This window comes from Benincasa hispida, chromosome 11 (genome assembly GCF_009727055.1).
Source record: "Benincasa hispida cultivar B227 chromosome 11, ASM972705v1, whole genome shotgun sequence".
NCBI lineage: Eukaryota > Viridiplantae > Streptophyta > Magnoliopsida > Cucurbitales > Cucurbitaceae > Benincasa > Benincasa hispida.
The window spans coordinates 76,164,767-76,189,415 of NC_052359.1; the positions used below are offsets into that span (position 1 = coordinate 76,164,767).

The following is a 24,649-nucleotide window of genomic DNA, read 5'->3' on the forward strand; positions in this document are numbered from 1 at the left end:
TTCGCTGGTTTTTTTTTTTTTTTTTTTTGAGGATTGATGACTTTTTAAAATTTAGCTTGGAATATTTTGTTATGTATTTGAAAATATTCTAACCAATATATGAAATATGCTATAATATATAAATTAGAGATTGATTCAATATTTGATATAAATAATATTTGGGGCTTAAAAAAAATGGGTTTTTTTTCCCCGACCCAAATTAAATTCGCAGTTATATCATAAATTTCATTTACATATATATATATTATTTAAGTAATAAAAAATCACAACATATCAAAATTCGTATATATCACAATACACATAAAATCTAAATAAAAAAAAAACTCTTAAATAATTTGTATACTAACAAATACTTGAAACATTGTCAATAGGGGTGATCATTGGCCGGTCGGGGTCAGTTTTTCGACCAGACCGATATCGAATCAAGCATAATTGGTTCTGAACCTGACCAAACCAGTCCGACCGTCGACTGAGCAAAAAACACGACCGGCCGACCGATCAGTCGGTCGGTCTAGTCGATTTGGTTTTTTTAATATACTTAGAAAAATGCTATATTTAATAATTAATTATTTACATTTTACAACTTAGTAGTTAGTACTATTAGCTATTAGGTAAAAGTTATATTTAGTTGTAAATCATTATCATTATAAATAGCATTTTTTAATACAAATTAAATTAACTATCAAAAGCCAACTATTTGTTAACTTCATTTTTCTTCCTATCAATTTAGTTAGTCAATTTGGATTGAATATTGCCTCGTCAATCATGTTTAGATTTTTCTCTTAATTTATAATTGTGATTCAGAATTTAAGATACCATTTTACATTTTAATACTTATGAAATAGAAGTATTAAAAATAAAATATTGATATGATTTGATTTGTCAACCCGTAATATTTAACATGTCTATTGTTTAGGATTGTGTCTGCTTAATTGCTTAAAGAAGCACATATTAAATATATATTTGAAAACAAAACTAGAGTATACATCACAAATAGTATCAAATACAATAAAAACACAAATAATACATCACATCACAAATGTCACATGACACATACAATCAAATTTGGAATTACAACATAAAATCAAATACAACCAAATTACAATATAAACACAAGTACGTCACAAATAATCAAATACAACCAAAATCACTGCTAGTAAATGATAAATGCTTGATCGATAAGTGAGTCCAAGTTGTTTTTTTCAAGCGTGGAAACTTCATAACCAGAAGTCGTAGGATTTATTCTCATAATAAAATGAACTCTGCAAAATCTGGAAGGTCTTGAATCTTTTTTTCATTATCCATAACCACTCTGAATCCTATATAATTAAGATTAAGAAGAGAAAGACAACCTCATTAAGATTTTAAACTAACAAGTTAGAACTACAAAATACAAATGAATAAAGCTTAAAGTTAAACAATTGAATAAATACCTTCTTCAAATAATAAAGCTTCTTCCAATTCATGCTAAACTTTAAGATCTATTGGACCAGAATGTAGCCAATTTTGAATACAAATGAGAGCCTCCATTGTTTTTGGAGCCATTGAACAACGTGATGAATCAACAACACGTCCTCCTATACTAAATCCGACTCAGACACTATAGTAGATACTGGAATTGCCAAAATATCGTAACCATACGACTAAGAGCCCTCAAACCGATGACTGTTTATCTTCCACCATTGAAGTATGTCAAAATCACATTCATTCTTAACATTGGCTTCCAACAAATAAATATCAATCTCTGACCCCTGTTTGAAAGGTGTAGTCTCATAACCTTCAAAATCAATATCAATTGTATCAAAGACAAAGTCCTCACCCACCTTTTCAGTTGGATCAAAATCAATAATGGTCTCTGAGGCTGAGACAATTGGTGTATTAGTAGTAGTAGTACTCCCGCTCTCATTCCCACTTTGAGTACTGTACTCATGAAAGAGGCATCTACAACATTGTTCTACTACATTTTAAAATATTTTTTAAGATAAAAAGATACAAACCTTAGCTTTTTTCGAGGATCCAGTACAATAGCAACATATAACAATAGATTATTTTTTTCCATTGTTCCCCCAATACTTCTCAACTTTGCCCTTTATGCTATTGGCCATTCCAACTAGTATTGCATTTGCACTACCAGCATTCAAACGTATACAATTATGAACCATCGTAATCTGATGAAAAACCATATTCGAAGTGGTATGCAAAAAGCCTGAAATTTTCAACGTCAAATCATAAAAGACTTTTCAAACTTCACAGCTGCCTCAAGCATCAAATATGTGGAATTCCTTGTAGTGGGAACATCAAGACACACATAACTATTTCAATAAATTTTTTCAATTTCAATGCACTTTTTAAATTTAAAAAAATGTGTAGGAGAAGATCTTATAAATCGTACAACATATCAAATCCTATTAATGCAATCATTATGTTCCTTAAAAGCATCACATACTATAAAATTTAATATATGAGCACAACAACGAATATGCAGAAATTCTCCACCAAACAATAATCCCTTATTGGATCTTTTCAGAAGATAAGCAATAGCGGTATCATTCGAACTTGCATTATCAACCGTCAAAGTCATTACCCTTTCAATGCCTCAATCCTTCAAATTATTTTCAATGGTTTTACCAACAATATCGCCTTTATGATTATTAATTGGACAAAAACTAAGTATCCTTTTATGATCTCCATTCAGAATCTATGAAATGGACAATTAGTACCATGTAATTCATATTTTGTCCCGATGTCCAGCAATCCATAGTGAGAGAAACTCTATACTTCTTGTTCGCAAACATGTCTTTCAAACGCGTTTTCTCATTAACATACAACTTAAGTACATCTCTAGCCACAGTAAACCGAGACGGAACAACAAATCTAGGTTGACTTGCACATGTTAATCTATCGACAAATTTCTTAAATCCTTTACCCTCCACAAACTTGAATGACAATTCATCAACAATTACCATTTCAGCCAACGCTTCCCGACAACTCTCTAAACTATATGACTTACATACAAGTTGTGAAGTATTATCCCCAACATTGTCTTTGTCTTTAGTTTTGAATGCTAATGTTATTTGGGTTGGATCTCTTTTTTTCTGGTAGGGGTATTTTTTACAATTTTTCAAATGATTTTTCATAGTCCCAGTACTATTACGTTCAGAATGACATGCATAGACAACTCCACAGTATTTACATTGAGCATGAGGGTCTTTAGGATCACCTTTTAGCCTCTCAAAATGATCCAAAACCATGGATTTTTTCACTACCTTCCTTCTTTTCGGTGGATTTGGAACATCTGATGTATCATTTGTTGAATCAATATCAATGATATTTGTATTAGCATCTGTTTCTACATCTCGTTTATTTTTTAAAGTATCAGTTGTAGTTCCATCAAACTCCACATCTGTTGAATCCATGTAAGTCTACGGAATAAAAACTTACTTGAAAGTTTATTGTTATCAATTAATAGAAAAACAACTGCATTAACTAAAAGGCAACTTCTCCTTAGAAAGAGTATTAGCTTAAAGGTTTGAAATTGAATCACACCATGTCAATATCACACAATTCACAAAATAATTTTCTTCTCAAGTTAATAAAAGCTATGTTAAATATTAATTCTTTTTCATATATAGAGTATTTTGAAACTAATGAGGCAAAATTTTAGTCCCAACAAGATCTTCATAATTGGTTCCCTTCAGATTTTTGGACCATCTTCTTCTAAAAACATTTGAATGATGGAAGTAATAATACATGTAATTCGTAAATGTAATATCTAAGATACCTATTTTTCTATTGAAATCAATACCCCAGAACATGAAATCTTCTAGAACAGAAATCTTCTTACTTAATTAGTATTTCAATCAAGCTTGATTTCAATCTTACAGAAAATTGATAAGAATGAGTGATCAACAAAATTCAAAAGAGCCTAGTGGAGATAATCTTTGGATGTACATATCTTACAAATGATAAATTGGATCTCTTCATAAATCTTCTATCCTTTTTCCCTTTTTCTCTTCCACAAAGATGTAGATTACCACCATTTTAAACCCATATAATCCTCTGTTTAGATGAGGTTTCTCTATGAAGTCCATTAAGTAAACCCAACACAAGAAGAGATTATCAAAAGACCGAACGAGGGATTGCCCAGAAAAATTCATAATATATAATCCATGAACAAATTATACGATTGTATCAGCTCAAACTCAAAAACAGGGAAAAAAAAACCCAAACAAATTCCTATTGCTCTAATAAGATTCATTCTTGCAGCCATAGCACCTCGCTTAATTAGAAAATAGCATGAATAAGTTCCCCCAACTACCAACAAGACCAATCTTTTGACTATCACAGAGAAAGAAAAAAAACACTCAAAGTAATAAAACGAGGGAGGAAAAAATTACAAAGTTCTTCAAGTTCAATGGATGGATTGATGGAGGGGAGGTTGACGGTGACCGAGGGTAGGCTGACAGTGAACGAAGGGAGATGATGGTGAATAGGATGACGATGCACGAGGGTAGGCGGATGGATCGATGGACGGATCATTGAGGCTAGGCTACAACGATGGATGTCGGACGGATCGATGGACGGAGTCATTGTGGCTGAAGACCCTACGCGGACGGATCGATAGTCTTCACGGCTCACGCTGTCACTAGCTGAAGAGTCGAAGACGAAGAGTCTCTAAAAAGTAAGAAAAAACCCTACACATGTGGCACGCGTGAACTCCAATTTAAAAACCCTACGCATGAAGAACTTCATTTTCAAAATTAAATCGATCGGGTCTCGACCGACCAACGTGAGGGTCGATTTAAAAAACCCTAAACCACCCCCGACAGTAGTTTGTTAATTACTGATCGTCTAACTTAATTTCAACTGGTTTGGATAGGTCGGGTCGATTTTTTGGTCTACCATGCTCACCCCTAATTGTCAATATACTTTGGAACATATACAAAATGAAGATCAATAGATATTACAATATACAAAATTAAGAGTATGTATTGTTTAATCGAATTTCTTTATTAATTATCCCACAGTATATAAAATACATATTGACTTAATATTCAACATAAATCACAGTGTATATCAAATAAACAACAGTATATAATTCACATATATCAAGAAAAGGAATGCATCTTCCCTTAGGGTTTTATAACATATATCTTTAGGGTTTAAAAAAAAGTTCTCCTCGATCTTGGTGCGGCGGATCTGTATAGGTGGCACGAACAAAGTCCATCTTTATCTCTCCATCTTCATATGGGGGTTTATAACACAAAACCCTTCATCTTCATCTCTTATTCTTCCTCAACCATGGCCGCGACGAATCTTTATAGGCGGTTGGATCTTGGTGTGTGGCACAAACGAAGGGAGAAAACCGCGAATCAAAGAGAGAATCAACAAGAAGACGACTAGCGGTTTACCTCGACGACCGGAAGTCGATGATGATGGAAAATGGTTGATGAACAAGGACGTACGACCGATTCTGACGGGTGAATGACTAATGAATGAGGACGAATGGCATGCGACAGACTGACGAATGGCATTCGACAGACTGACAAATGGCGATCGAATCCAACGGGTGAACAGCGACAGCGAAGTGGGAGTAGGAAGAAATAGAAAGTAGGGGAGTCAATGATTTTTCTTTTTTAAAAAGAAACATTAATGGGCGTGAAGCCCTAAACCTGTGCATGGAGGAGAGAGAATCACAGATATATATGTGTGTGTGAGACCAAGGGGTTAAATTTTAAATAGCCACAGACATTAGTGGGAAAACAAAATCAANATTTATTAATTTATTTATTTGTGTGTGGGACCAAGGACTAAATTGTAAATAACTACTGACATTAGTAGAAAAAAAAAATCCAATAGGTCTTTTTTTAAAAAAAATGAAATGTTCAAGACATTAATATAATATAGTATATTTTAAGGTCTTTTATGTTGAAACCACTTGATTGATTGATTTATTTATTTATTATGTTGTCTAAATTCCAAGTCCACTTCATGGTTGATTTAAATTTTTTATTTAAAAAATGATTGATTTAAATTTTAAAAAATTGCAAATTATGTTAACGTAACAATAACATTTCATCAATTCATCTTTCATTGTCATTCACATTGGCTTTGCTTGTAAAAAAAACCCCGACAAAACTAACTGATGGTCGGTCAGATTTCATGCACTTTTTTTGGTCGATTTTCGGTGCCAGTTTCTCCCAGAACCGACATCGGGCAATTGATGTATACCCCTAGTTTTAAGTCAATGCACTACAACTCTAAGTCCCAATTTCTATTTGAAATTCTAAGGGCTTTATACTTCGAGTGTAATTTTGAAACATTATAAATGTTTAGGGATAATATTACAACTTTTGTAATTATAGAGTTGTTTTTGGGAAAGAAAATCAAGAGTATTTGTTTTAATTAAGCTTATTAAGAAAGGAAATTCTTTTCTTTTTGATATTTGACAGAGACATTTCTTACTGAAAATATCATGCAAAGAGAGTCAAATTTCCATTTAATAGGTAATTCTAAAGTTAAATTACAAGTCACTCCACATTTAGATATGTGCTTATTTGATTTTAAATTTTTTAAAATGCTTAATGCATTCTTAAAATATTAATTTTGTGAACTTTCAATTTTATTATGTAGTAGATTCTTGACAAATTTAAAATTATTAAATATTGTCTAATAGATTCATTTTGGAAACTCATAGTTAAATTTGTAATTACTGAAATTTAAAGGTTAAATAGACATAAATCTCAAATTTCATAAATCAAATTTATAATTCAACACTATTTAAACTATTTGAGTAGTTATAACATTTGAGTTCTTATCCTTTATTTGCAATAATTTACTCTTTAGTTTTTGAAAATTAAATCTAGACTTTTTAAGACTTTTTTTTTTAAAATATTGTGCTTAATTTTTAAAGATTTATTTTTATTTTTTGAAATTTGACTAAAAATTCAACTCTTGTATTTAAAAAAATATTTAAACCATCGTAAGAAATTGAGAGAAAATAAACTTAACTTTTGAAAACTAATATCCGCTGACATAAATCACCAGTTGCATTTTTTTTAAAGCTGAAAATTTGATATTCTACCCTATTAGTCATTGATTCTGATAACATTTGGTTGTAAAATAAAATGATCCTTTGTCAATTTTAAATTAGCTAAAAATGGGATCATATATTTAATATTAGAATGACTAATCTACCATCCAATATTTGAGAAACTATCAACCATTTTGAATGCATTTCAACAAAAATGAATGTGATAGATTAAAAAAAAAAAAAACACATCTTTTATGATAATCATTTCAACAAAAATGAATGTGTTAGATAAAAAAAAAATCACATCTTTTATGATAATCATGAAAACTAACGAATATAACAATCTAATCATAATAAGTTCCGTGCGTTATCGAATATCCATAGATAGTACATACTTAACTTTAAATCGGAGTACAAATGTATCATCATAATAACTATATATTCGCAATCGTATCAATCAAATATCCATGGATAGTACATACTTTAAATCGGAGTACATTCGCAACTGTATCCATCAAACCTTTCATATTACTATGGCCATAATTGAATTTGAAAATAGATGATAGAAATGAGTTGTTGAGAAGGTTCACTCATAAAGTCTATTATGACTTTTGCATTACCATTTGACTATTAATAACAATAAAGGGTCTCAAAAAAGAAATGAAGTGTCCAACATGAATTCCCTTGCATTAAAGTTCATAATCTATTTGACTTTGAACTTCATATGTGAGTTGAATAATTAAATGATACACCTATTTATGTATATCTCAAAGCGATTGCATTTTTAAGATAAACACATTAATTAATGTAAGCTAGGTGAAAGAAAATTCAATTAGAATTGTCATATAATTGCATCGTTGTATAATATTGACCTTCTTAGTCTTGCAACAATGCATCTCTTAATCCAATTTGCTTACCCATCCCTATCAAGTTAGGGTGCAGTGAGAAGTTTATATTTACGCTTGGTAAGACTAATCAATCGACAAAGACTTTTGAATATAGTTCAATTGGTTAAGATATTAATAACTTCTCTTAAAAGATGGTAAGTATTTTTTCTCAAGCTTATTCAACCAAAGTAATATGTGTATATTATTACTTTCCTCCTCAAGCCCATAAGCTAAACTAGGAGTACGTAGATTAGTCGGTGTCGGTTTTGGAGGCACCAAAACCAACTTGCATGTTCCTTTATGTAACAGTATCAGAAACGGTCGGTTCGGTTGGCTACGAGTTCTTTTCTTTCTTTCTTTCTTTTTTTAATGGTAAGGGTTTCGGGAGTAATGTTGGATGGGTTTGAGGTGGGCTGGGGGTTTATTTTGTTTATAAAAAAATAATAATGTATAATAAAACTTAAAAAACCAATAAAATAATATATATATATATATATATTCGATCGGTCAGTTTTTTTACTTTTATTTGGATCGGCTAACCAACCTACCTTTTTAAAAAATAAACCGACACCAACCAATTGAAATTGTTCGGTCGAACCGGGTTCTCGGTGTATTTGTGTTCACCTCTAAACTAAACCATGGCAATGAAGTCTTTAACTTTGTTGCCAACAAACACTCCTATGGTTATTGGGCCAGACAATGGTTGTGGGCCTTTGGGCCTTTGGCATCTCTTTCTCTTCTTCGAACTTTAGTTTGAAGAGATGAATTCTCACAAGTCACATTCATGACCTCAAGTGCACAACAAAAAGAAATAAAACTACAATGAGATGAAACTTATTCATATACTACGAATAATATACATGAACACACACATACACGTAACATTAGAAACAAGGTCAAAGTGCACTTAACTCAACGGTAATTGACATCTCCTTCCACTTTTGAGATTGGAGGCTCGATCTCCCATCCTCAGTTGTACTAAAAAATAATAATAATAAAAATAAAAATAAAAGAATGAAGGATGAGTTAAGATGAAATAGATTGACATTAAAGGCCAACTTCCCAACAAAGAATCCACAAAATAAAAAAATAAAGTATAAAATCACTTGGAAGTACTTAGAAATAAGAATAAAATCCATATCTTCTTCTCTCCCTCATTAGGTCTGTAACCTTTCCACATCTTCCCCTTTAGTCTCACATCACAAAGGCTCTTCCATATTTGTTGAAGAGAGGAAGAGCTTCAAGTGAGAAGGTTAAACAAAGAAGACGAATCGGTAACTTTCTGTTCGATTTCACCCTCGTTTGTTTGAAAAACGTCGTGCTTCAAGACAAGGCACCATATTTTTATTGGGGCTCTTAAAACAGTGCTGGATACGAGAGATTTTGCAACAATAATCAAAACAATTAACTTTCGACCTTGATCTTGCACGCCTATATCGCATTTTTTGTTCCGGAAACAAATAACATTTTCCAAGAGTCAGAGCTAAGAACTAATAATTCATCAAAATTGTTATTTGAACTATCTCTGATAACATAATCTGCAAGAAATGAGCAATTATTAGTGAAGATTGACCAAAATGCTTATTGAACGTAATACAAAGTCAGATATCCAACCATGAAGATTTTACCTATCGTGTAATGATCTCTTTGTGAGCTTTAAAGGAGAGGATGACATTCCATGCCAAGGCAAGGACATTAGCTGCAAGGACCTGAAATTCATTTTGCATATACGAAGTTTTAGAAACCGTATAATTCGACACTACGTCATACCAAATTTGTATGCAACAGTTATGCTATTTTTCTTTTAATTTTCAGGATGTCTACGGAGACTGATGTACGTTAACATAAAATTTAACAATAGTTCTCATTAGGGTTTCCCATTTTTTAACGTTGCAATCATTTGTGCAATCTTGGGAAATCCAGTTTTACTGTATATCTATTATTCCAGCCAAAGATTGTAAAACGGTAAAGTTGATCACTCTAATACATCTTTTCCTTTATCGTTTTACTAAGATTTTAACACTGTTTAAACACTAAAACACTGAATGACAATAAGAAGACAGTTGTATGGGAGGCAGGAGGTCATGGTGATGACGAGCATGGCCAAATCCACTCTAAAGATAAATCCATTGAACAACGGTAGTGTATTAGATTCGCATCCTTCCACTAATCCCACGGGGCCACGAGTCTATCACCTACCCTAATATTGACATCGACATCGACCAAGAGAAAGAGAGAGAGAGGATAATTATAAAAATCCTTATGCAAGGAAGCTCAAAGGGCAACATGAAATCTGGCAAAAAACTGAACAGCCTCCTCCTGAAATCTCGTTCCCCTACATTCTATTGTTTCTCTCAAACTAAAGATATCCCATAAAAATTGCACAAATAGCATGCCAAAGAAATTGGCCCTTATCCTGAAAAGGAGCAGGAAGAGACCACCATAATTTGAATCTATGACCTTGATGACATTTCCGTTTACACTTTACTACTTTGACTAAAGTATGGCTCGCGACGATTAAATTAACAAGGTAAATATTCTGATTAAGTTAGAGACAACAGCATGGTTGGATTTATTCAGGGATTTTAATCCACGAGAACAGAGAATGCTACATGAAATATTAGCTTAAATCAAATGGTAGATAAAAACTGGACAAATGAAATAAGGCATATACCTGGAATTGCTGCGGAACAAATCTGAAGTTGAGAAACTGGAAAGGTATCCAGAGTTTCCAGTTAGCCACAACAGAAGAAAACCACTCCTACGAAGCAAAGAAGTTGCGAAAAAATAAATTAGAGAAGGGAACTATGAAGTATAAGGCTGAAAAGGCTATTAAATAAAAGGTTGTTTCTCTTGTTGAGGCTGAAGATGTTTGAATGACACCTGTTGAAGCTTAGGAATAATATGCGATGGCCGCCCTTCTAGCGTTACTAATCCGGCTAGAAAGACTCCAAGGAATACCGGAGTAAAAATGAACTGCAATTGTTAACATTACATTTAGATAAGTACTTCAGGTTAAATTACTTGTTAAGAATATCTAATAGCTAATAAATATGAATTACCTGATCGAGAAGAAGACGCAAGAATGCACCTGAAGCCCCTGGCAAGGTCACCAATTGACTAAGATATAAGTACCTACATGTATACATACATTAAACACGTATCCAAAAGCATTCAAGGAAATGAAAATGATATGAAAAAGGACTTCAATTCATCTTGAGTTTCAGATCAATGTATGGCTTGTCTATGAGAATTATCCATTGAAAGCAACAAGACATTGGTTTATTTCACATTTACATGAATGGATGAGTTAATGGCCTATATAATCATGGGTTTTAACCTTTAAGGTCCGTTGAACCAACAACTTGACTTTTTTAAAAGATATTAACATGCTTGGGATTTTAACAGGTAACTTCAATTGGGTCTTCATTCACAATCACGTATCAAATAGCTCTGAACTTGTAAGAGATGGAAGAAGGATTTTAAGGAATACCAGAAATGCAATGCAGGACCAACTAATGCAAGTCCCAAAAGGGAAAATCTGAACGTTCTTCTCAGATCTGCTGACGGTGCTTCTTCAAAAACAAGCTATGCGAAGATGTTAAACATTTAGTTCAATAGTTCTTACAATAGAAACAGATTATTAAACAGCTGGCGCACATGGACGAAACATCTGAAAATATAGAAAAACTTTTTTTTATTGGAGAAAGTCAACAGATAACCAGTGAGATCAAAGATAAAAATAAATATCCATAGCAAATCATTTATCTCCAAGATGATCCTTCAACATGCTTCTTTTCTTCCTGAAAATACAATTTAGGTTAAACTACATTTTTGTCAATTAGGTCCTTGAACTTTAAAAGTTTCTAATAAGTTCCTGAATTTTCATTGTACCTATAGGACCTAACTTTTCAATATTAGACACAAAAATGAAAATTTAGAAATTTATTAGAAAAGTAAAGGGGGCTATTGGACAGAAATTTGGAAGTTTAAGGACCTATTAGACACCTTTTAAAGATCTAGAGACCTATTAGACACAAACCTAGAAGTTCAAGAACTAAACTTGTAATTTAACCTACCATTAATATAATCGTAATCTGTAAGACTTAATAGGATTATTAGTAGAATATTAGTATGGTTAATAGAAGGGGTATATTAATTATTAGATAGTAAGTTTGTCAGGGATTTTAGTTATAAATAGAGGAAGTGGGCTGAGAGCAACGTGTGAAGAATTTTGTAATGATTTCCCGCATGAAATATTGAGAGAGAGTAATCCTCTCGAAAGCCTATGGTAGATTGTAGTTTCTTCATTGATATTACAATATAAATCTATCTTTTAGTGTTCTTTGTGTTCTTGAATATCCTTATTAGGTGGTATCCTAACACAATCATTTTAGCATCCTACAGCCAACATAGTGTAATGTGGGTTCACAAAAAAAATCTTAGTATAGTAACTGATATTCCCACATCCAAATTTTAAACATAATAACAGTATCTCGTATTGCTAATCATTATGAACAACTTTATCAAATTGCACTCATTGTTAATTTTCTGTGAAATTCACTACACATCATTATCAAGCTTCTATGGGTCTCAAAAACTCAGTATCAGTCTATCACCACTTTCTAAAATGATGAAACAAAATCTTCAACAAAGTCAACATTGCAAATCACTTATAAAGTTCAGATTCATAAAAAAATATATTAGGAGGGAAAACCTGGCAAATTAAATCTCCCAGAGCATTTAGTATCCCAGATGTTACAGATTTCACCAAAGCAGGGTATTTTGCGAGAAGAGTCAAATACCTGGAATAATACAGAATCAAGTTTTTTTTCCCTCTTTAAACAAGAAACAACAGGATTGACAATTATAAAATAAAGATAATGATGATGATGATAATAATAAGGGGGAAAAAAAGACGTTGGAAATTTGAAAGAGATTTGGGATCAATTTCCAACTTACTAGGTACCATAACCTCACAAACTCATATTCCGCTGAAAATCAAGTACTGACGGACCAAATAGTACACTCAAAATGACAACTGACACATTAAATCACAAGTAAACAAACAGGATACATTTTGTCCTTCGTTAATTGCACCAATGATCAAACGAATAATTACAAAAGAGAACTTGTCATAGATGCCAAGAGAGAAACATTAAAATTTGCCAGGGACCAAATATTGAAAGGTTCCTTCTCAACCCGTTGAAAAATCCTACTATTTCTCCCACCAAAATGCCCCACAACAAAGCACACGCCCCAACCTTCCATTAAGAGAGAGAGAACCCTCCAAGGGGCGGATGGAAGAGGAACTCCTCAATCATGACACTAAAATTTCTAAAACACCCCGAAGCAACTTGAACTAGATGAGTTGGTTTATATTAAGAAAAGAAAGGCAAGATTCCCGCACTCTGAAATTTCAAATGCTAATCTCTCTTCCTCATTCTATTTATAACCAAACTCAAATAAACTTACAAACAAGATAGTAATATCCTTAACATTTCCTTACTCATCCACAATCCAACTTTTCATCTATCTCTTCTTGAATTCATCCACGGTCTCATCCTCACAAATTCAGATTTTCTTTTTTTTTCAATTAATATAAACCAATTAAGCTAGGAAGCCTCCTCTTTTATATCAAGCCATCTGATTTTTTTTTTAAAAGGAAACGATTCATTGATATAAGAGAAAAGCGAGCAAAAGCCCAAAGTACAAGAGGGTTATACAATGAGCGGAACAACAACCGAATACCAAACGGATCAGCTAGCGCACCCGGGCATCTCAACTAGGTTGACACCCCCTTAGCGCCCTCATCACATCCAAAAACAAACTAAGACTAGCTATAAATGTAAGAATAGTACAAAGTGTTACACTCCCCAAAATGAACAAACACAGGGGCAAAAACAGAAACAAACAGTCTGAAAAATCAAATAAAACCGCTGACTACTGAAGAGGCTAAAAACCATCACTTGAAAGGGAGGCAAACACTCTCCAATTGAGATTGAATTCTGATAAACTGTAGCTATTAAAATGTTTGGAGAGGATACACCAAGAAGAAGCAAGCCGACGGGCTGATTCGAAGCGATCTTGGCAACCAAGAGCCTTATCATGAAACACCCTTTGATTTCTTTCAAACCAAAGGTCTGCCAAAAGAGCCTTGACCGCATTAATCCACAATATACGGCTGGATTTGTGGAGATTTATACTAACTAAAAGCTGCAGCAAGTTACCCTTAAAATCATTGCTCATAACCCATGAAAAGTTGAAGGACATCAACTTCTCCCAACACCAAGCTGAATAGGAACACGCAAAGAAAAGGTAGAGGGAGTCTTCAAACGAATGTAGGCACAAAGGGCATATTGAAGGAGAAATATAGTTGGTTGCTAACTTTCTTTGCAAAACTGAAGCTACATTCAGCTGACCAAAAAGCATTATCCAGACTAAAATATTAATCTTTCGCGGGCTGCAAGTCTTCCACAGGGTCGAGTAAAGAGATTTGTCCAATGGGGAGGAGGGGAAAAGGTGTATTTTAAGGGAATTGACCGTGAAGAGACCCGAGGCTGAAATTGACCACTCCCTTTTATCAACATCCTCTGAAATTTTCCTTGTTGCAAGAACCCCAAGCAGCTCTTGAAAAGAAATGATCTCCTCATCTTTAAGCAAACAACGAAAGGCAATTGACCAAGCGGCCAATCTTCTGTCCCAATGGTCAGCAACAGAACCATTTGGAAACAAGGAGATTCTGAAGAGACTTGGAAATAAGGTACTGAAAGGGATCACTCCTTCTCAAGGGTCTAACCAAAATGCAATTCTGCTGCCATTTCCAAGTTTGAAAGTGGCCAACGACTCAACTTTTAGCCAAAACTTCGAAATACTGATCCATAGGCTTCTCAAACTTCTGCCCCCTTTACCTGCCGTGTGCCAATTAAAAGAATCGGAGTCATGAATGCTTCTGATAACTTGGCCCCAAAGAGAGCCTTCCTCTTTGAAAAATCTCCAGCCCCATTTAGCAAGGAGTGCTGAATTCATAGTTTTGAATCCACCAAGGCTGAGGCCTCCATCTGTCAAAGGTTTTTGCACCAAAGCCCACTTCACCAAGTGATTTAACTTGCTACCATTGTGTCCTTCCCAAAAGAAATTCCTTGTAATCCTCTCCAATTTTGATGCAACTCCATCCGGCAATATGAATATGGACATAAAATGCATTGGGAGGTTAGACAATACTGGCTTGCATAATGTGACTCTACCTCTTCTTGATAGGTTGAAACGTTTCCATTTGTCCAATTTAGCTTGAAAATTGTCCAAAACTGATTGCCAAAAAGACAGATTTTTTGGATACCAACCTAAAGGCAGCCCAAGGTATAGGATTGGAAGGTGATCAACCTTACAATTTAATGAAGCAGCAGTGGAAATCAACTCATTTTCGTCCACATTTATACCATAAAGGGCTGATTTATCCCAATTTAATTTCTGCCCTGAACACCATTCGAAAAACTCCACCGTTTGCTTTAGTTTTGCAAGCATGTTGCTGTCATATTTACAAAATAATAGAGTATCATCCGCAAATTGGAGGATGGAAATTTGAATTTTATCTTTGCCAACCACAAAACCTTCATAAAGACCGGCTTGACTAATCTTGTTCACCAAAGCACTTAAAACTTTACTTACAAGAAGGAAAAGGAAAGGTGAGAGGGGATCACCTTGCCTAATACCTCTTGTGGCAGCCACCCTTCCCCTTGGGGTTTACCATTGATGAAGACTGAAAACATTGGATTTTTAACGCAGCCCATAATCCAATCTATCCATTTCTAACCAAAGTTTTTGCTTCTCTACACCTTTTCTAGAAATTCCCAATCAATACGGTCGAAGGCCTTTTCCAAGTCAAGCTTGAGAATCCACCCCTTCTTCTTTTTCACTCTATATTTCTCCACAACTTCGTTAGCAATAAGAATGGGGTTTAATATTTGCCTTCCTTCAATAAAGGCACTTTAGGAAGAAGCTATAATGCTAGGCATAACCAATTTTATTCTTTCAGCCAACAACTTTGCAACGACCTTATATAATACAGTAGTTAAACTAATTGGCCTGAAATCACTAACCTTGACTGCTATTTTCTTCTTTTGAATAAGACAGATGAAGTTTTCTTTTATACACGCATTAAGCTTACCATTCTTAGAGAAATCTTCAAAGGTGGATTGCAGACTGTCCTTGATCAAGTTCCAAAATTTCAACAGAAACTCCACAGTGAATCCATCAGGTCCAAGTGCTTTGCATTTTCCAAGTTTCCTTACAGCTTCCTTAATTTCTTCGGGTGAGAACTTGGCTTGTAGGCTTGAATTCTGATTTGAGTTGATGCATGGCCAATCTAGGTTCAAAGGAATATGCCTTAAACCCGGGGATTTAAGGAAGATGTTGCTGTAAAAATTCAGGATTAAGCGTTCAACCTCTCTAAAAGAAGTCGTTGGCACCCCTTGATCATCTATTAGTTCAAATATAAAGTTTCCTCTCTTCTTTGCAACTAAGTATTTATGAAAAAAACTTGTGTTTTCATCTCCTAGCTTGAGCCAATTCAACTTACTTTTCTGAATTAGATTTACTTCCTCCAGTCTATAAAGAGACATTAAATCTGACTTCAAAGTGGATCTAAGTGTCAATTCACTACTAGAAAGGGTAGAGCAATCGGCAAGAGCATCTCATTTTTCAATTTCTTTTAACAGCCCCTCTTCTTTCCTTCTTTGATCTTCTTGGAATTTCGAATGTCACTCCTTTACTGCTGTCTTTACCTTTTTCAGCTTCTGATTAAGGGCAAAACCAGCCCAACCTTGAACATTACTGCTTGACCAAACTGTTTCAATAAGTTTGACACACTCCTTATTGAGCAACCAGCTGTTACAAAATCTAAAAGGAGAAGGACCCCAGCTGAAAGACCCTGCTTCTAGCAAAATTGGAAAGTGATCTGAGAAGGATCTGACTTGCCTATTAGCTCTAGAATTTTCAAACAGCTCATCCTAAGTTTTAGAGATGAAAAAGCGATCTAATAGAGATCTTGAAGCTGAAACACCTTCCCTAGACCAAGTAAAACTGCCATTTCCCAACCAGACCTCCAAAAGATTGGCTTGGTCTATGAAGTTGTTAAATTTCCTCATTCCTTTAGTACTTCTGCCCATAGAAAATCTTTCATGCGTTCATCTTGTAATATTGAAGTCTCCCCCGATACACCAAGCTTCTACACAATAATATGAAAGAGATAGAAGTTCTAGCCAAACGAATTTTCTTTCTTTGTAATCATTTGGTCCATAGACATTAGTGATCCAGCAAGTCTTATTACAAGCAGTGATGCATTTTACTGATAACGAATACCCTCCTTTCAAAGTTTCAACCACAGAGATCAAACTCTTATCCCATAATGTCAGTAATCCACCTGAATTTCCATATGATTCCACAAATTCCCATCCTATTTCTTTGGAACTCCAAAGGGTTTTGATGAAGCTCATTTCAAAGCTATCTTTCTTTGATTCTTGAATTAGAACTACTGCTGGATTATGTTCTTTAGAAAACGCTTGAGAGTTAACCTTTTATTAACATCTTTTAGGCCTCCAGTATTCCAAGTCACGATTTTCATGATTCAAGGCCAAAAATTTGGTTGCAGCCTCAGCAACCAACCATTAATCCAGAATGAGACGACAATCCGTGACTATAGACTTTAGATGAGCTGGAAGGTCACACAAAATGGCTGTAGAGATGGAGCCGACAAAAATAGCTTCTGAAGAGTTGTCCTCCTCTGTCTGAAACAGGGGATTTAAATCAGGTACAATTGGGGCTTCTTTTCTGGTCTCCTCTGAAAATCCTTCAGATTTACACCAGTCCACTTCTTCACTACTCACACTGAAGGGAGAATTAATGAAGACATCCCCTTTATCTTTTGAAAAATCACCCGAGGTGGAGCTTGGAGACCCTCTCAGAAAAGTATACTCTGAATTAGGTAGAAAAAAAACAGAGTGTTCAAAAAGAGGAGGGAGAGGAGGAGGGGGGGCTGACCTGAAACTTTGAGGCTGACCTTGAATTGAAGTGCAATGAGCTTCTAATAAATCCGGGTTTTGAACAGCCACTGATTTGGCTTTAAGACTTGATTTCTTGATTGAATCCTTCACAAGATTTCTTCCGATGAAATGCTTTGAGAAGGATTTAAAGAGGCAGGGGGATGCTTTGCTTTGTGTTGTCGTTTAGCCCCTGATTTGCTAGGCCTTGGCACTGATTTACAGCAGGGAGGGAGATGTTGCGCGGAGGAGGAGATTGAATTTTTTAAGGAGAACTCAGGAACCGGCAGTGGCAGGGGAGCCAGATTTTTTGTGGAAACAGGGGAAGGAGGCTTGATCGGGTTAGAGTAGAGGAGAAGTGTAACGGACTTGGATGAAGAATGGACTTCTTTGGTGATTGGGGAAAGCAAAGCTACCTACCGCAAATTAAATTTCGACATAGGTACTTCCGCGTCACAAAGTCCCAAGGACTTATCACCTTCTTGAGTAAGCGGTTGTTCAACTTCAAAAGGCAAAAAGCCGACTACACAATCATCTTCCCCCTTCTCTCTCTTCTTAAATATTCGAGGCGCCTTTTCAACTTTGTCATTAAAGGACTGTGACTTTTCGACTTCTTTCACAAGAGACCCTTTACTTGCAAGAGACTGTTCAACTTCTTTGGCTAAAATGGAGGAAGGGGTGGTTGGAGTTCCCATAGATCTTCCGGGAGAATGAGGAGAATGTGGCTTTTCATCTTCCTCCACAAAACTTGCAGCTCTTTTCAGGGAACTCTTTTTTGAGATTGGATTTAGGTTTCTTGAGAAATTAGGCTTGGATTGAGAGGAGACAAGGAAGGTCCAATTCGAAATATCTAAATTGAAATTGACTCCTTCATCTTTAATAACTTGATTCAACCGAACAAGGTCAATTGGATTAGAAAAATCCTTAAAGAATAAATTCCCCACAGACTTGGATGGAGCTTCTAAACATTCAATATCACCAAAATTTAAATAAAAATTACCACGATTTTCATCCTTAATTTCAATTGTAGCCGGCATGAACCCACAAAGGTTTCTTCTAACTTGAATTTTGGCTTCTAAACAATTTGTTAGGTTGAGAGTTTCTGAAGCAATTGATTCCAAACCCCCAAAATAAGCACCTATGGCTTCAAACGTATTTCTTCCCCAATAATCCAGTGGAAGGTTCTTGATTGATAACCAGCCTCCGAAACCTTTCATTACTGAGGTTCTTCCATTCCTTATCGGATTCCATTTTTCGAACAACAAATGAAACGAACCAACCATTTGCCATTTGCCCGGGTTTGAAATCGGAGCATTCAAATCACCATTATTGACTTTAATTAAAGCTTTATCTGCAAACAGGGGATTTAAGTAACACTGGAATTGAAGGCCTCACTCAACACTTTTGAAATTTCCTTCCAATCATTATAAACCAGGAGCCTTGAGATGAGCCATAAGCTACTAAAATGTTCTTTGAGAACTTCATGATCCTTTTGAATCTAAAAAGAGCTCTTACTCTGTTTTACTAATCTCTGAACAGAGGACTTCTGATGTGCAACTGTGTTAAACTTTGAGGGTTTTGAAATCGGCTGAGGGGGCTCTTTTCTTCCTTTCACCACTTCTGAATATCTTCTCTATTGATGATCCATTAAAAGGAGCTCTGACTAAGTCTTATTGACCTGAACAATCTCGGAAGGAAGTTTAAGGGAGGAAAAACTTACTTGTTGAACAAATGGATCTTTGAAGATGTGAATGTTGGCTTCAATCATGTCCTTGAACTCTTGCCAACCAGATTTCTCATCACCATATGGAACGTGAATATTCTTTCTTCCCCCTGAGACTGGCCACACTGCATACTCTACAAACCACATATCATTAGCTCGGAATTTGGCTAAACGGATGAAACTCTCATCTACTCTTTCCTTTAGCAAAAAGAATTCAAAAGTTGGACCAAACAATAGTCTTCTAAAGCTTTCTTTGAGCCAAAAGGCTAAGGCCATAGAAAGGAACATGGACTGGCCTCTTTTCAAATCTTCCACGAGGAACCCGGAACCCTCTTGCCACATACAGAAAAAGTGATCTAGAATACTACAACTTTTGATCTCCATGGCCAAAAATCACACAGACACAAAGCACAGCGAGCCGTGGGAAGGAAAACCACTTAAGAGTGAAGGAGATGAGGGAAACAGAAGGGAAAGGGACGCGGTTAAGGTGAGGATCCATAGAGAAAACCGGCGGGTGGTTAGAGGAGGGGGAGGGAGGCTGAGTTGGGACAGGGAGGGAGAGGGAGGAGGGAGGGGAGGGAGGAGAGAGAGACATATTTTTTTATATCAAGCCATCTGATTCCTGCTCGTGTTTTCCTTTTCTTTCTTTTCTTTTCTTTTTTTTTTTTTTCTGTTTCACACCTCCAGTAGTATTTTTGCACAAAAGCAAGGGCTTCTAACCATCCAACCATATGCTATGTCATCAATCCACATGTACTTGATTAGAAGAGGGATAAATTATCGAGCATGGCATAACTGAATTTCTCGTTGTCCTTCAATTAAAGCTTAGCTTGGTGGTTTAGTCTAGAAATTGAACTATTATTGTGGAATTCTTGTGTCTATGCGACTAAGCCTCACTGTTTTGCCCTTAAGAAGCTGCATTTTTTTCCTAGCAGTTGCAAGCTTGGAAGCAACAGATTTTAAGTTGGTTTGCTTTGTGGTTTGACCCTCGTACTTTTGGTCTTATTGGACTTTTTACCTTGTTTGCTCATTGGTCCTCTATTGGCTAAATAGCTTTAAAATTTTTGTGTTCTCTAGCTGTGGCTTCCTTTCCAGAGTTGGTTTGTTAGGTTTTAAGTGTGTTGCATTTTGATGTTTTCTCCTTTTTGTATCTCATTTGTATTTTTTTTTTTTTCTCAGTTTCTATATTCTCTTGAAGGATAATGTACTTTTGAGCATTAATCTCTTTTCATATTTTTAATGAAAGATTATGTTTCCTTTAAAAAATAAAAATCTCAATTTTGTCTTGAAGGGATTGGGTTAAGACCCCATCAAGTCTATAGTTAGAATTAGATAAAGTAGATGTTAATTCCTTTTCTTTATTATTATTTTATAGAAAATAAGAAACCACAAAATAGAGGGGAAAGCCATACTCCAAGCTAAGGAAGTTAGAGAAACCTCTTCCAATTGGAATAAAGATAAGAAAGACTATGGTATCAGCAAGGAGCATAACATTTACACCAAAAGAGCCCTACCCAAAACACTGGATCCAATAAACCATCTATAGATCTAACCTTACTATTTTTCCTGTAGGAAACTACTTTCCTTAATAGCCACCCTAGAAAATCAACAAAACATATTCTTTGAGCATAACCAAGGTGAAAAGAATTTTATTCAATTACCAATATAACATTACTTAACCAGTGCTTTATTATACCCATCCTGAGTACATCTCCTGTTCAAAATATCATCTTAAACACCTGGTAAGCTCCAAATTGACTTCACTACTGAAAATTCTATTTCTTCTTTCCATCCAAAAGAACCAAAAGGAACCCCTCACAAGTAGGTATCCGATCTTTAGAAACAACAATTGTGTATGACTACCAGAGCATCGTCTTCTTATTTTATTTTTAATGAGAAACAAAGAAACTTCATTCCATTCATCTTTTTTTTTTAATATATATATATATATATATATATATATATATATCTGTGAGTGTCTGGACTAGCTTACGTGCAACTCGATTAATCTCACGAGACAACCTACCCGACTCTACAATATTTGGATGTCAAGGAAACTCGTAGGATATTAAATCCTACGACAGTGTGGCCACTATGAATTGAACCCATGACCTCTTAGCCTTTTATCAAGGAAATGTTTCCTTATTGGGATAAGGCATCCAGCAGACAGAAGAAGGATTACCAAAAGAAAAACTATTATAAGCAATTAAAGGCCGCAAGCTGTAATAAGTCAGAAAAAGAAGAAAAGGGGGAAAATACATCTGAAAACAACTCCACGGTTTCTTTCCTTCAACAAAAGCCAAAACATAGCTCTAACAAAGTTCTTCCAAAGAAATCTGGTTTTGTTTTTGAGAAGCACCACCCAGCAAGAGTCTCAAACATCCAACGTTCTGCACTCTTTGGTTTACACCGTTGCAAACCAAAAACATACCAAAGCGCCTCCAAACCTTATCCACAAGCTCACAATGGAGCAAAAGGTGAGAGGGGGTCTCCTCACTCCCAAAGCACATGACATCATCAACCTGACTGGGAGTAAATTGATTCAACAAGGAAGCAAGGTGATAGGAGTGCTATTGGGAAATAATTAGAGTATTACGTACATATTAGCAATTAGTTAAGGAGTTTGTTAGGAAGTTTGGTTACAAATACAATGACTAAGGAAGGAGGAGGGTAAGCAATATTTTGTGGTATGAATTAGGGCTTGAGAGTATTCTCAAGATTGGGAGGGTCCAAATACTTCAAACACTTGATTTATCTTGTAATTCGTATATCTTTCAATATTTGAGCTCTATCACAAGGGCAGTTCGCTCGTCTAATTCTCGGTCAACAGATCCTTTCCACAAATCTTTACCTTTGCACTTTTTATGAGTTTGGTGATTAACAGAACATCATGCTTCCTTTGGGATTTGTCCAATTATAACACTAGTTTGAATAGGGGATTCTAGTCAATGACCAATCAAAGAAGCATTTGTTAAGTTGGGTTATCCTTCCTCCAGTAGACTTCTCAAAGGTCCACTCAAGAACTTTTGGGCTGTGGAATCAGTGAAAGAAAAATGGAATATGCAACATTCTTAGGATCTTAATGGATTGGTGTTTGGCGCACGCGGTTCCTCAATGAATCGCTTGCCTGAGAGTTGTAGCAAGAAGTTGCCATAATTAATCCGGACATTGAGACACTAGGGACAAACACGAGGCAACTAGTATCAGAAAATATGGAGCTCAAATCACTCTCGACTTTGTCCGTCTCAAGATGGTATGCCGTATGAAAAACAAGAAGGGAGCATACGTGAATTACAAGCACCAATCCAAAACATCAGCTGACCAAGTGTTAGAAGCCTCCTTTGCTAACTAATTTAAAGGCTTAACTGCATGCGAAAATGAGAATGTCCAGACTAACAAACGAAAGAGAGAGAGAATATACTGAGATGAATTACCAAGACAATAAGGACCAGTTATCCCCGCCTTTGTCACTATCCCCTTCACCGCCTCCAGAATTTTCATGACCATAACCTCCATATCCACCATCGCCCCCTCCAGAGCCAAACCCATCGCCAGAGCCATCGCCAGAGGATGCTGAAATCCGGAAATTCGTAAATCTCAGCGACCCACGTTGCATTTGACGCCGACCCACATCGTTAAACTCCAACCGATGGTTATGGCGGAAAGAACAAACACAAGTCCCCTTCATTTGAACTGGGGTTCCAAGAATTGGAGCTTGGAGGCCGAAACCTGAGATGGGTCCGCCATTAAATCTGAAACGAGTACAAAGGGTAGGAGGTTTCAGAGAAAGAGTTAGGCCACAGGGAACCATCGCCATTGGGGACGATGAGAAAGAAATCTATAGAAAGTGAAGCAGGGGGAGTTTTGAGACTGTTTGAGATTGCGAAGCAGAATTATTCAACAGGGGGAAATGGTGATTGCTTATTTCGGCGAGAATCGGGCAGAATTTTTCGCAGAGGCCAGTGCAACTGATGACTAGTAAGACTGTCCATTGTCCATCTGCTTTTTGTTCGTTTCCCTTCTTTTCAAATTTCCGAAATTATATATATTTTTTATAATTTAAGAAATTCTTATAAATTGAAAAATCTAAAAAAAAAAATTTAAAGAGTATTCTATCTTTTTAGAATTTTCTAAGGTATAAATATTTTTAAATATTTTTTATATTAAAAAAGATCTCTCAAAAATTGAGATTTAAAAGTTACGAAAAAAAGGAACATATTTAGAAAATAAGTTTGACAATAATTTTGGTTAAATCATCCATTTAGTTTCTTAATTTTGATATATAGATAATTAACTATACACAAAATTTAAAAGCTAAGTTTTCATAAGATATAAATTTAAATTTATATCTAATACAACTATTACTTTTTAATTTTTTTGAATTTGTTGAGGATTTATTAAATATAAAATTAAAAATTTATTGACCTATTTGACTTAAAAGTTTATAAATTTATTAGACACATTCGAAAATGCATAGACCAAATCAATAAAAACTTCAAAATTTAAAGACTAAACTTGTAATATTTTTTAATATTTTTTCTACATTTGAAAATTAAGCTTTAGTTTAGTTGGTCTTATTTCTTAATTTTTCAGTTCTTAATTATTAAGTTTATCAAATCTATTTTAAAAAAATTAGCAAAATTTTGAAGAATTGTTTTCAAATATTGAAAAATGGGTCAACTTTTTACAGACATTGATAAACATTTATATATATATATATATATTATAAATGTCTATCACTGTCTATAAATAGGACATTTTGTTATATTTAAAAATATTTTCGACAATTTTATTATTTAAAATAATTACTCAATTTTATAAATGTCTATCACTATCTATAAATAGGACATTTTGTTATATTTAAAAATATTTTCGACAATTTTATTATTTAAAATAATTACACAATTTTCTTCTATATATATAATTTTCAAAACTTGCATTTAAATAATAATAATAATAATGCCTTTAA

The 24,649-nt window shown here is 34.7% G+C and overlaps 1 protein-coding gene across 1 annotated transcript; it reads right to left on the minus strand.

Moving 5' to 3' along the window:
- Positions 1-8,942: 8,942 nt before the first annotated feature.
- LOC120090319 (protein sym-1) lies at positions 8,943-23,683 on the minus strand. Its single transcript, XM_039047895.1, has 8 exons — positions 23,115-23,683; positions 12,638-12,725; positions 11,414-11,508; positions 10,983-11,055; positions 10,804-10,896; positions 10,595-10,681; positions 9,549-9,629; positions 8,943-9,458 (listed from the first exon to the last, which is right to left on the minus strand). The coding sequence occupies exons 1-7, from the start codon at positions 23,495-23,497 to the stop codon at positions 9,549-9,551; spliced, it is 900 nt and encodes a 299-aa protein (XP_038903823.1). The 5' UTR covers positions 23,498-23,683; the 3' UTR covers positions 8,943-9,458.
- Between the last annotated feature and the right edge of the window lie 966 nt (positions 23,684-24,649).

Bases quoted from the DNA above. Each gene is read 5' to 3' on its own strand.
- LOC120090319 (XM_039047895.1), bottom strand. From the start codon at position 23,497: ATGGCGATGGTTCCCTGTGGCCTAACTCTTTCTCTGAAACCTCCTACC. The intron at 11,056-11,413 runs GTATTCCTTAAA...GTATACATGTAG, and splicing joins GGTCCTGCATTGCATTTCTG to GTACTTATATCTTAGTCAAT. The intron at 10,682-10,803 runs GTGTCATTCAAA...TTTGCTTCGTAG, and splicing joins TTATTCCTAAGCTTCAACAG to GAGTGGTTTTCTTCTGTTGT.